This window comes from Moschus berezovskii, chromosome 6 (assembly GCF_049115385.1).
Source record: "Moschus berezovskii isolate FMDL1 chromosome 6, NW_MosBer_1.0, whole genome shotgun sequence".
NCBI classification, from domain to species: Eukaryota; Metazoa; Chordata; class Mammalia; order Artiodactyla; family Moschidae; genus Moschus; species Moschus berezovskii.
In genome coordinates, this window is record NC_142465.1 from 100159218 (window position 1) to 100173265 (window position 14048).

At 38.4% G+C, this 14048-nt stretch overlaps 2 protein-coding genes across 2 annotated transcripts in view; one reads left to right on the plus strand and one right to left on the minus strand.

Annotated features, from left to right (window-relative positions):
• The window catches only part of C6H12orf60 (chromosome 6 C12orf60 homolog), a 58632-nt gene that overhangs the window by 5262 nt on the left and 39322 nt on the right, over positions 1–14048 (minus strand). The window lies entirely within an intron of this gene.
• On the plus strand, positions 12083–13255 carry SMCO3 (single-pass membrane protein with coiled-coil domains 3). Its single transcript, XM_055394181.2, has one exon. It carries the CDS (start codon positions 12317–12319, stop codon positions 12992–12994), a length of 678 nt encoding a protein of 225 aa, XP_055250156.1. The 5' UTR covers positions 12083–12316; the 3' UTR covers positions 12995–13255.

The following is a 14048-nucleotide window of genomic DNA, read 5'->3' on the forward strand; positions in this document are numbered from 1 at the left end:
ACTAAGTGACTAACACACACAAACACCTTGAATTTTCTGCCTATTTAAAATTGCTGAATACCTCTTCCTACTTCAAGTTTTTCTCCTTCAGAGGCCTCCACAATGCTACACAGATCTGGTCCTTCTACATACTCTCCAAGAATTTACTCGTTTTGTAGGCTTTTCTTCCTTATACCAGCAAGTTCTTTCCAGTCCCCTAAGCTCAGCAAGGCTATGCCTTTGGCGCCCCTCATATTCTGTACTTTTTCCCTTCAAGACCTCACCTGGGGACTTCCCTCATGGTCCAGTGGTAAAGAATCTGCCTGCCAGTGTGGTAACACAAGTTCGATCCCTGATCTGGGGATGCTGCGGAGCAGCTAAGTCCAAGTGCCAAAACTACTGAGACTGTGCTCTCGAGCCCAGAACCACAACAAGAGAAGCCACTGCAATGAGAAGTCTGTGTACTGCAACTAGAGAGTAGCTCCTACTCGCTGCAACTAGAGAAAGCCCATGCACAGCAACAAAGACCCAATGAAGCCTGAATATTAATAAATAAAGGCTAAATTATTTTTCTAAAAGGATCTCACCTACCCTCATTAATTATAAATGTCATCTGTACGCAGATGACTCCTAAATCTCCCAGTGTAGCCTCAGAAATTCTCCTGGGCTCCAGATATACATTTCCAACTACCTACTGGTCATGGCTGGATGGCATCACCAACTCGATGGACATGAGTTTGAGTGAACTCCGGGAGTTGGTGATGGACAGGGAGTCCTGGCGTGCTGTGATTCATGGGGTCGCAAAGAGTCGGACACGACTGAGTGACTGGACTGAACTGTACTGAACTGAACTGGTCATCATATGGTAACTGTACCAGTATATGTCACACAATTATACCAAACTGCACTCTTCTCCTTCAAAAACATTCTCCTCTTAATCCTTGCCTCATTCAGTTCAGTTCACTCGCTCAGTCATGTCTGACTCCTTGCAACCCCATGAACTGCAACATGTCAGGCCTCCCTGTCCATCACCAAATGCCAGAGTCCACCCAAATCCATGGCCATTAAGTCAGTGATGCCATCCAACTATCTCATCCTCTGTTGTCCCTTTCTCCTCCTGCCCTCAATCTTTCCCAGCATCAGGGTCTTTTCCAATGAGTCAGCTCTTCGCATCAGGTGGCCAAAGTATTGGAGTTTCAGCTTCAACATCAGTCCTTCCAATTAACACCCAGGATTGACCTCCTTTAGGATGGACTGGTTGGATCTCCTTGCAGTCCAAGGGACTCTCAAGAGTCTTCTCCAGCACCACAGTTCAAAAGCATCAATTCTTCGGCACTCAGCTTTCTTTAGAGTCCAACTCTCACATCCATACACGACTACTGGAAAAACCACAGCCTTATATGCAGAGTACATCATGAGGAACGCTGGGCTGGAAGAAGCACAAGCTGGAATCAAGATTGCCGGGAGAAATATCAATAACCTCAGATATGCAGATGACACTACCCTTATGGCAAAAAGTGAAGAGGAACTCAAAAGCCTCTTGATGAAAGTGAAAGAGGAGAGTGAAAAGGTTGGCTTGAAGCTCAACATTCAGAAAACAAAGATCATGGCATCTGGTCCCATCACTTCATGGGAAATAGATGGGGAAACAGTGGAAACAGTGTCAGACTTTATTTTTTGGGCTCCAAAATCACTGCAGATGCTGATTGCAGCCATGAAATTAAAAGACGCTTACTCCTTGGAAGGAAAGGTATGACCAACCTTGATAGTATATTAAAAAACAGAGACATTACTTTGCCAACAAAGGTCTGTCTAGTCAAGGCTATGGTTTTTCCCGTGGTCATGTATGGATGTGAGAGTTGGACTGTGAAGAAAATTGATCGCCGAAGAATTGATGCTTTTGAACTGTGGTGTTGGAGAAGACTCTTAAGAGTCCCTTGGACTGCAAGGAGATCCAACCAGTCCATTCTAAAGGAGATCAATCCTGGGTGTTCATTGGAAGGACTGATGCTAAAGCTGAAACTCCAATACTTTGGCCACCTCATGTGACCAGTTGACTCACTGGAAAAGACTCTGATGCTGGGAAAGGTTGGGGGCGGGAGGAGAAGGGGATGACAGAGAATGAGATGGCTGGATGGCGTCACTGACTCTGTGGACATGAGTTTGAGTGAACTCCGGGAGTTGGTGATAGACAGGGAGGCCTGGCGTGCTGTGATTCATGGGGTCGCAGAGAGTCGGACACAACTGAGCGACTGAACTGAACTGAAATGAACTGACTATCCAGACCTTTGTTGGCAAAGTAATGTCTCTGCTTTTTAATATGCCATCTAGGTTGGTCATAACTTTCCTTCCAAGGAGTAAGCATCTTTTCATTTCATGGCTGCAATCACCATCTGCAGTGATTTTGGAGCCCAGAAAAATAAAGTCAGGCACTGTTTCCACTGTTTCCCCATCTATTTGCCATGAAGTGATGGGACCGGATGCCATGATCTTATTTTTCTGAATTTTGAGCTTCAAGCCAACTTTTTCACTCTCCTCTTTCACTTTCATCAAAAGGCTTTTTAGTTCCTCTTCACTTTCTGCCATAAGGGTGGTATCATCTGCATATCTGAGATGCATTTTTGTATCTTGCCTCATTGTTGAGGCTCAAAATCTAATTTCCTTTTCTCTTCACCATACTGAAGTGAAAGTGAAAGTCACTCAGTCGTGTCTGACTCTTTGTGACCCCAGAGGCTATACAGTCCATGGAATTCTCCAGGCTAGGATACTGGGGTCGGTAGCCTTTCCCTTCTCCAGGGGATCTTCCCAACCCAGGAATCGAACCCAGGTCTCCTGCATTGCAGGCAGCTTCTTTACCAACTGAGCCACAAGGGAATCAGTCCCTGTTAACTCTCTTTGAACTTACTTCAATCCACCTCCTCCCTTCCATTCTCATAACTACTATTCCGGTGAACTCTTATCTAGACAATTTTAATGGTCTCACATTTGATCTCAGTATTTTTGTCAAAGGGTCACAAACTGACAATTCACAGGAAAAATCTAACCAGATATGCTTTGTTTGAATGGCCACAATTCGTTATCAGTTGCAAAGTTTAAATTAAAACACAGAAATCGAGATTTCTATTGATTATTGAAAAAATGAAATGAATTGGTAGTAGTAAGTCCTTTTTCTGGGTGGAGATATTTCCTAGAACTGAGGTTGTCCCCTTCAGACTAGACATTTACCCTCTACACCCTAGCGTCTTGGTGATTTAGTCACTAAGTCATGTCCAACTCTGGCAACCCATGGACTATAACCTGCCAGATTCCTCTGTCCATGGGATTCTCCAGGCAAGAACAGTGAAGTGGGTTGTCATTCCCTTCTCCAGAGGATCTTCCCAACCCAGGAACTGAACCCAGGTCTCCCGCACTGCAGACAGATTGTTTACCATCTGAGCCACCAGGGAAGCCCCTATACACAAAATAGGGACTGTCCAACTCTAAAGCCCATGGTGTTGCCACTAAGTTATTGAGGTTGAGTGATTTTCCTGCTTCTGATGTATCTCTGTTATAGAGGAATCAACATAGATTAGGACAGAATCTAGAGGAAGAAGCATGGGAGGCTCTGATCTAAGCTTTAAGGGAAAGGAGTCAAGATGATTAAATAAGATAACACGAAGACAGTAACAAAGAGCAGAACTTCCAGCCAGGAAAGAAGAACACACACACATAAAACATATTTGGCTGAAAATATCTCTATCTGTATGTCTTGAGAACTTAGAGCAATCAGCAACAAGAGGTACAAAAGGCAACAGAAGCTAAAGGAAATTTAACATCTGGAATAGCTGACATGATGGGACCTCAAAATTCTGAGAGTTTCAATTAAAGAGGCATCTTCTCTACTAAATCAAATTAGCTCCGTTGGACAGCACTTTTCAAATTAAAAGTCCATTGAAGAATAAAAAATTGAATGTTTTATCATTGCATTAGTCTTTCAAATTATATTCAGTTCAGTCATTCAGTCGTGTCCGACTCTTTGCGACCCCATGGACTGCAGCACGCCAGGCCTCCCTGTCCCTCACCAACTCCCGGAGTACACCCAAACCCATGTCCATTGAGTCAGTGATGCCATCCAACCATCTCATCCTCTGTCATCCCCTTCTTCTCCTGCTTTCAATCTTTCCCAGCATCAGGGTCTTTTCCAGTGAGTCATTTCTTCACATCAGGTGGCCAAAGCACTGGAGTTTCAGCTTCAGCATCAGTCCTTTCAATGAATATTCAGGACTGATTTCCTTTAGGATGGACTGGTTGGATCTCCTTGCAGTCCAATATTACTTAATACATACCGATTTTAAATTAATATGGAAGATAAAAGAATTCTGAGAACTAAACCATGTAGAAACAGTCAATAAACCAGACAGGCAGAGGGACCCAGCAGAGACTAACAAAGCCTGTAAGTCATCACATTCCATTAGAAACATCCAGATGAAACCAGATGAAAAAGCACAGCAACTACTCCTAAACAACTGCTGGGACCACTGGACTCAGAAACACAGCAAGGTAAGCAATATGGGTATTTCTGTTAGTATTGATATAGAACTCTGCTTCTCCATATTAAAAGGTATCTGCAGTAATATGCTAGACTTGAATCCTAGCTATAAATATAATAAAGCAACAAAACAACTTTAAGTGGATCCCATGACATGTTTCTAGTGATCATTTATGTCTCTGAAGATACCAAGAAAGAAGAAAATTAACAGTTTATATAATTAAGTCAGCAGGGACGACAAAGTAGTAAAGATATCAATTTTAGAAAAGAAAAAGGATGAAAGGACACCTGTGTGTGAAAGTGTGCTGTTTATATCAATTGTAACATCTTTTATGTCTTTAACATTCATTTATGATTCAGGATCTTTAGAAGGTTGAATGCGTGATCTAATTCTAGTTAATGTCTAGTGCTTATCTTCCTTCATAAGTTTTATTACATTTAAATACCACTGGGCATTTGCTGTGTGTCTCCAAATAGACTGCTATCTTCTTGAGGGCAAGGAACTTTGTTTACTCAAGGCATATGGCAGAGGTTCCCAAGTGGACATATGATAAATGCTGGTAAATGACCTCAATATTCTGCTTTCTGTACAGAAATATTCTTTTAAACAATTTTTATATCAGAGTGTCATCAAAGCATGATCAACTTTTTTAATTAAAGGCCATGGTTTTGATTTAAAGGAGGCTCAGAACTAGTTAGTAGCTGTTATTTTCTCCTGAAAAGCTTCTGACTTTATCCATACCCTAAACCCACACTCCCAGATAAGTGAACCTTGCAGCACAGCTAGACCCCATATGGATAGTGAGGATAAGAGACAGCATGGAGAAAGGTAGAAGCTTAGAAAGCACTAATGACCAAACATCAGAAGCTAAGACAGGGTCTTTTTCTTTCTTTCTTTCTTCCTTTCTATTTTTAATTGTTATTATGGGAAAAGTCCAAACATACACAAAAGTGAAGACAATAATAAACTCCCATATACCCATATCCAGCTTCAAAAATAATCAGTATAAGGTTGATCTTATTACCTCTATGAACCTACTCCAATCTCCCTTCTAGATTATTTGGAAGCAAATTTCAGTGTCATTTCATCATTAACTTTTTCAGGATGCATTTCCACAAAAGCAAGACCTCTCTGAAATTTGACCTTATGCTTCTCAAACCAGTAATATTTAACAGAATTGTCTTTGACTTTGAAACACACCCAGTGTCCTGCTTTAAAAATTAATTTTTGATGTAGGTGGAAAAGCTTTGGAATGCATTTGCAATACATATCAAAAGTAATATAAATTTTTATTCCTATTGATTATATAAATTATATGTTTATATGATTTGAATTTCCTCTGGAAATTTACCCTGAGGAAATAATCCATATAATTGAGAGAAAAAGGATGTGTATTAAAATACTTATATTAAGATAGTGAAACAATTAAAGACTTAGTAAATTATGGTAAATATATATGAAATATTTTATAAAATATAAATATGTATATTTTATATAATCAATAAAATAATTATAAAACTAGAAATAGGGGGAAGTATTTAAATTAATATAAGATGAAATTTTATTTATACTATTATCACAACTTTGTAAAAGCACTTATGCTTTTAAATAAACTTTGGAAAGGAATAATTCAAAGAAACAAGATGGTAGGTTTATGGATGTTTTTCCTTGTGGATATTAAAGTGTTTATATATTATTGCTATAAACTTTTAAAAATACTTTGTTTTATCAAATCTTTTAATTTCTTCATGTTATAATTTTACTACCTATCAAAGCACAATCACCTGTCACTTTCTCCATGAATCTTCCTCTTAATAATCTCGGTCCTAAAATTTCTCTTTAAATTCCTATAGCACTGGACACTCAATGCACAACATAATTCACAAAAGTATCCTGTTAAATATTTATTTACATATGTGATAATCAATATATTTTTATTTTTAAGGTGGTTCCTTTCCTGAAAAATTAAACTGTCACATCACTAAATTAACTTTTAGATGCAATCATCAGTAGCCATTCCCTTCTCCACAGGATCTTCCTGATCCAGGGATCGAACCCAGGTCTCCTGCACTGCAGACAGATTCTTTACCATCTGAGCCACCAGGGAAGCCCAGTATCACAAAATTAACTTTTAGATACAATCATCAGTATGTTTCTACCGTTTCTCACATGTTCTTTAATTATGAATGTTTACTTGTCATTAAAACAAAATTGATGAGCTAGGTCCAATAAGAATCCATATGAAGCTAGTCTTTGTTTTCATTCCAAGTCCCTAAAGCGATCTGTAGCTTCAAGATTTCTCTACTTCCTTTTTTTAAATAAAATAAGCCAAAACACATGTGATTTCCAAACTGTTTTAGCAACAGAACTCTCCTACCACACAAAATTTTACCCACCCACAGCCCAAATACAGCAGCAGAGACTGCACAGCTGCTTTAGTCAAGGCTGGGGTGAAATTAACGTGCCAGAGTCCAAGCGCTCCACCTGCTGGTTAGCAATTCCCCATCAGGCTGCGCAGGGCTCTTTCTATTTCAGGAACCACTACAATAAAATGCTCAAATAGCAGCTCAAAATAGGCTGTACAGAAGTGAATGGTAACTGCCTATTGCTAATAAGGAGCACTATCATGTGATAAAAAAGAGTGCAAAGTTGACATCTGCCATACAAAAGATGCCGCTGATCAGAGCTGGATTAAATACACCACTTAGTTGCCTCCTGATGCCGAACTTTAAAAATCATTTTTTTAATGACTTTAAAATTATTTTAAAAGATTGAATTTTAAAGTCAGTATTTAAAAGGTCAAACCTGAAATGCAATAAGATAGAGGAAAGTATACGGCCCAGAATTCCTCTTGGGTACAGTACTACATATTGTTGGTAAGATATCACTTGAGGCATGCCTGAGTAACAACTGTGATCTTTAAGAAAAGTGACTCCAACTGATGGCAGATCTTTCTCATTTTGCTGAGGGAAGGGAGCAATTCAAGTGTCAGAGCTAAATTGTCATGGGCAATAGTGCAAATGCTGCCCATTGCCAACTAAGATTTTTCAAATGGTGTATAAAAGGTGAAGTCGCTCAGTTGTGTCCAATTCTTTGCGATCCCAGGGACTGTAGTCTACCAGGCTTCTCCGTCCATGGGGTTTTCCAGGCAAGAATACTGGAGTGGGTTGCCATTTCCTTCTCCAAATGGTGTATAACCTGTCCTTTAAATATCAAGTACCCATCTAAGAGGATCAGTTTGAAAGGGTACAAATCATTTCCTAGATAACTGGATGTCTCCACATGGCCCCAGGGTCAATATTGTTAAAGTATGAGGGTTTTTTGTTGTTGTTTTTTTTTCAATTTTTATTGGAATAAAGCTGATCTACAATGTTGGAGAAGGATATGGCAACCCACTCCAGTACTCTTGCCTGGAAAATTCCATGGACTGAGGAGCCTGGTAGGCTACAATCCATGGGGTGGCAAAGAGTCAGACACGACTGAGTGACTTCACTTTCTTCTTTTCTTTCTTTACAATGTTGTGTTAGTTTCTGCTGTATAGAAGTGAATCAGTTATAAGTATCTCCACTCTTTTTTAGATTCTTTTCCCACATAGGTCATTGCATAATATGGGGTACAGTTCCCTGTGAGATAAAGCATACGCTTATTACTTATCTATTTTATGTATAGGGAAAGGGAAAGGGAAGTCGCTCCGTCGTGTCCGACTCTTTGCGACCCTGTGGACTGTAGCCTACCAGGCTTCTCCGTCCAGGGGATTCTCCAGGCAAGAATACTGGAGTGGGTTACCATTTCCTTCTCCAGGGGATCTTCCCAACCCAGGGATCGAACCCGGGTCTACCGCATTGGAGGCAGACGCTTTAACCTCTGAGCCACCAGGGAAGCCCATTTTATGTATAGCAGTGTGTATATGTCAATCCCAATCTCACAGTTTATCCCTCCCCTCCCTTTACCCCAGGTAACTATAAGATTATCTTCTGCATTGGTGACTCTTTCTGTTTTGTAAATAAGTTCACATACACCATTTTCTTTAGATTCCCATTTATAAGTGACACCATATGATGTATCTTACTTCAAAGTGTGAGTTCTTTTAAATGAGTTTGCAGAAGGCATGCACCACCTCTATCTATAATTTGGTACGACATACTGCCTTCAACTTGACACTGCAGTCTTAAAATGTCTTAACTTCCTACCTGTATTAGGAATTCTATAAAAGCAGGGACCATATCTACTTCATTCCTGTAGACTCTACAGAGCCTAGCATACTACCTTATAATAGCAAAGTACTACTATCCATTAGATAAATTGCTACTGCATTATTAACTTACTTCCTTCATTGGGCTCTTCAAGTTTCACTAGTCCAAAACATAATCCTTGGTTTCACCTTCAAATGCCACCTCTCCTCCACCTAGTTCTCTAGTATTTATCTCACTTTTGGGTTAGAAATACTTTTAAACTGTATTCAGTACTGGGGCAAGTATAGTGGCAGGCCTGCTGAAGATCTCTCTGCAGAAAGAAACTGTCAAGTCCCCTTCCCCAAGTGAAAAAAAGGAAGGTAAGTCTGACTCAAGACAATAAAAGTCTTTCTTCATTAGATGTAAAAAATAATTCTGAGCACATCATGATGTTTCTTACTCAGACTTGTTATTGGCAAAAGATTATGGATATCTGGAACCCAGGAAAAAAGAGTATAAAAGTGAATGCCCAAGGGTTTTTAGTATGTGAAGGAAAGAAAATATTACTTTTGTAAATGAAAAAACACTGTGCCTGATTTATGGTAAGACTGAACCTTTCATCAATTAGTTATTACTATTTCTTCTTTTACTGTCTGTTCAAAGTGTGTTTAGCTATGAGATTATTACTGCTTCCCTTATTAACGGCTAAACTTTAGAAATCAATATTTTTTCATTTTTCCTCCATTTTAACCAGTTTGTTTTTAGTTCTTTTTACATGGTCATCATTGTTAAAGTTTGTGTGACTTATTCCCACTGGTTTTAAGCCTTTGAAGCCCTCCATACAGACATTAAAAATTTTTTCTTCTAGCTATTGTCTATTGTATCATTTGTTTTTACATGTATTATATTGATAACATTTAAAATTTTACACTGATAACATTAAAAATTTTTAATACTCCAGAATCATTTATGGAATACTAATTTCAATTATTACTGATTTGAGGGTTTACATATATTATATATTAAATCAAACATATATCAGGGTGTCCTTTGGGGACTATTTTGCTCCATAAGTCCATCTACTCTTGCACCTGGTACAATACTGGTTCATACTGTGTTTTTAAGGTGCTTCAATGTTTAAGAAAGGAAAAGTCTAGTCTTTCAAATGTACTTTATGATTAATTTTCAAGCTGTGTTAAAACAATGAATTAATTGAAAAGCAACTGACCACTTGGAAGCATTTAACCTCTTATCAACGGGGAAGGTTATCTCTCCCAAGTATTTATCTTCAGGTAAATAGAACCACACACCTTTTCTAAAAGTTATGCCCTCAAATAATGGCATATGATAGTTTTTAGAGAAATTTTTCACTTGTTCAGGGTATGAAAGACTCTTCTCACCTAAATTTCTGAATGGGGATGTAGTCTGTGATCTTCAGAACTCAAAACCAGAAACTGGAGTTTTCACTTCATGATAAGATCTGAATACTAGGAACAACAACAAAAAGGTTTAATGTAAAATTTCTAGGAGAAAAAAAGCAAAATCAAAGTAATAGTTTGTGGTTAGCAAACTGCAGTTTGCAACCCAAAAGTGAGTTTGGGGAATATTTAATAGTCCCTTGTGGTTCAGCTGGTAAAGAATCCACCTGCAATGTGGGAGACCTGGGTTCAATCCCTGGGTTGGGACGATCCCCTGGAGAAGGAATGGCTACCCATTCCAGTATTCTGGCCTGGAGAACTTCATGGACTGTATAGTCCATGGGGTCGCCAAGAGTCGGACACGACTGAGTGACTTTCACTCACTTCACTCACTCAACAAACAATTTCTTTAAACAGAATTGAGATATTTTCTATTTACTGATTTGTGGACATTTGTGTCTGGTGTGTTTGTCTGTGTGTGTGTGTCTGTACTATATCTAAATGAAAGATAAAAATGAATATCTGATCATGATACAATTTACTCCATCAGGGGTACTAGTGCATTTTTATAAAACTAAGAGCATAAATAATGATGTTCCTAATCTGTTTTTCAAAAATTTCCCATTTCCATATTGTATCTTTCTAATATGGATAGGTTATATTCATGTTTACTTTCCTGAGAGAAAATATCTTCATTCCTTCATCCCATGCTTCCAAGTTTCCCAATATCCAGGCCTAGAAATACCATAAATATACTATAAATACACTATAAATATCCAAAATCATGGTCATAGACAGATAGGGCCCCAATTAATCAGGAAGTTGTATTCTCAATGAGAATATGCCAGATCCTACACAGGTATAAAAGACTCCATTTTCTTATTCTTCTGTCCTCAGAGTTCAAACAAAAAAATCAGTGTCAGGTATGCAGAAAGACTACTCTAAGTGCGCATACCAAGGAACGTCATTCTCATGGGGTCCAAACTTTCACCCACGTTCACTAAGAAGACTGTCACTTGTTCCTCCTTTCTCTGAGTCAAAAGTACAAACACAAGCAGGATACACACATCAGGCTTATTCACTCTATGGTGTACTCTTTTTTCCCCGCTATGGTGGATTCTTGCTGCTTATTCCTTAACACCTTCCTGGAATGGTATTATCTTCTTTCTGAGGCCAACTCTAGCTTATCTGAATAATGGCCAAGTGCAGTAAAGACAATTCTAAAGAATTTAACTTAAAAGCTTTGCAAATAGAGAACTAGAGAGATATTCATAACTGCCCTGTCCCTTCCACCAACATGACTGCCTCTGCAAGTGAGACTTTAAGCAATCTTGCAAATATACTTTTATCATGAGGATCTTTTTGTAAATATTCTATTGTTTTATGTGTTGCCTCTGGATGCTTCTTAGGTTTTGGAGTGCAGATAGTTTGCCTGTAAAACTTATAAAGTGTTTTGATTTCTTTTTTAATATTTTAAAATAACAGAGCATATGTTATACTTTAAACTACATATATACACTATATACTTTTTAAACCATGTGAATAGAATAACCACTCAAAAGATGAGTGCATAAATAAAATTACCTATTGCCCTGTAAACTCAGAGATCTTAATATTCTTCTAACCCTACTAATTTCAAATATTAGAAAAATCAATTTGGTAAGTCTATTCAAAGTGGTGACTATAAGTTGAAGAAATTAAAGGGCACTGGTAATCAAGAGCTAACCATTTCAAATACATTACTAAATATTACTTGAAAATAATCACATCTATTAATAATCAGATGTTGCTGCTGCTGCTGCTAAGTCGCTTCAGTCGTGTCCAACTCTGTGCAACCCCATAGACGGCAGCCCACCAGGCTCCTCCATCCATGGGATTCTCCGAACACTGGAGTGGGTTGCCATTGCCTTCTCCGTAATCAGATGTTAGACAAACATAAATCTGTACTATCTAGGATTCTCCCCATCACAAGATCCAATGCAATAATTAATGCATCCATGGGTTGTACTATGTTACTCGTATTTTCATACAGCGACTTCACATTTCAAAAAATGATTTTGAAGAACATGTTGAGTTTTCTGAGAAATCCCTTAGGTAGCATACTACATTTTTATCCACATAGTAAAACAGTTCCTGGTCAAATCTGTGCAACCAGCAGATATTTTTCAATTTTTAGTAAAGATTTCCTATTGTATTTTTCAGAGATCATATTTGAAATATGGCTCAAAGTGACTTCCTCTATCCAGAGAACCCAAAAAGGCGACAAGAAGTAAACCGTCTTCACCAGGAGCTCCTTGACTGCTTATCTGACAGCTTCCATGCCACCAATAAGCTGATTGGGGTTTTAAACACCCACTTAGGGTGTACGTTACCTTCCATTGAAATGAAAAGAGATGGGACCATCAAAGAAAACTGTGATATCATCATCCAAGCCATAATGAACATCCAAAAAGAATTGCAAAAGGTGGATGAAGCACTAAAAGATAAACTAGAGCCAACTCTTTATAGAAAACTTCAGGATATTAAGGAAAGAGAAACAGAGAAAATTGCGATAGTACAGAAGGTTATTTCAGTCATCCTGGGAGAAGCTACTTCTGCTGCCAGTGCAGTGGCTGTTAAACTTGTGGGCTCAAATGTCACAACTGGCATAATTAACAAGTTGGTTACTGTGTTAGCTCAGATTGGTGCGTCTCTCCTCGGTAGCATAGGAGTCGCTGTTCTTGGCCTTGGGATAGATATGATCTTCCGTGCCATCCTGGGAGCAGTGGAGAAAACACAGCTTCAAGCAGCCATCAAAAGTTACGAGAAGCATCTGGTGGAATTCAAGTCAGCTTCAGAAAAATATCATCATGCCATTACTGAGGTCACCAACACAGTGAAACATGAAATGAAATAAGTTACTTTATTTGCCACTGGAGTATTTCTCTGCTTCTCTTTCCATAATGGTGTTTCGCTTCTCTGATTAGGTTCATTTTCCATAAGCTTCCAACAAGATATAAATACAGTAAACAACTCCAAGGATTCAGAAATGCTACAACTAGATGACTCTAGAGTTTTCTATCAACAATGTATGTCTGGATCAATTGGTCCTAGACCTGTGAGTGAAAGACTGCATCCTGGGATGTCCTCTCACTGTGCTCTAAAGATCAATATTAGGGTGAATGCTATTGCAGAGCAGCGTGTAGGGGTGACCTTTTCCTTTTCTAATTCCCAGTCAAAATCTTCAAAATTTGCATTGAATGAAGAGACCATAACTAGCTTCAGACATCATTTAGTTCTAAAGGACATAGTAACTGCTGCACCCTCATGAAAGCTGTGCCTCCCAATGGAACAGAAAGACTATGGTAATTGTGACCATCAGTTTAAATGCAATTTGCCCTAAACTGGAAGAGACTGAAATCTGGTTTGTAACAATTTACTTTAAAGGACGCGACTGTTCCGGAAACTTCTACTAAATACTACTCTGTAACTCAGATCGACTGTTAAAGAGATAAAAGTTAAAATATGAAAAATAAAAATTGTTGCTGTAATTGCAATCAATCCTGACCAACTGTGGTGTTATGATTAAATTTTCCTCAAGTGAATGTCTAAAACACTTTGGAAAATTTTTAAAAATAAGCAAATCTCACATATACATATATATAATGCATTTAAATGTAGGAGAGGTACTTGCTACTCCTTTAAGAATTTGTTGTTTAAAGGAAAATTGTAATTTATTACTTTATGAGTTTTAAGAAAAATAAATTTCATTTTCAATACTAGCAAAAAGGAGGAAGCTTTCCCTGCTATATAAAAACCTCAGGTTATCCATTACATTATCTAATTTCAGAAAAATCCCAAGGCTATAGAGGCCTAGCGGTTCAGCTGAATTTCTGAAGCAAGTGTTTATTTTCTAAATCCTTCAACGACCAGTAACTCCCCACTGAGACTTGTGGGTTCTACTTACAAAA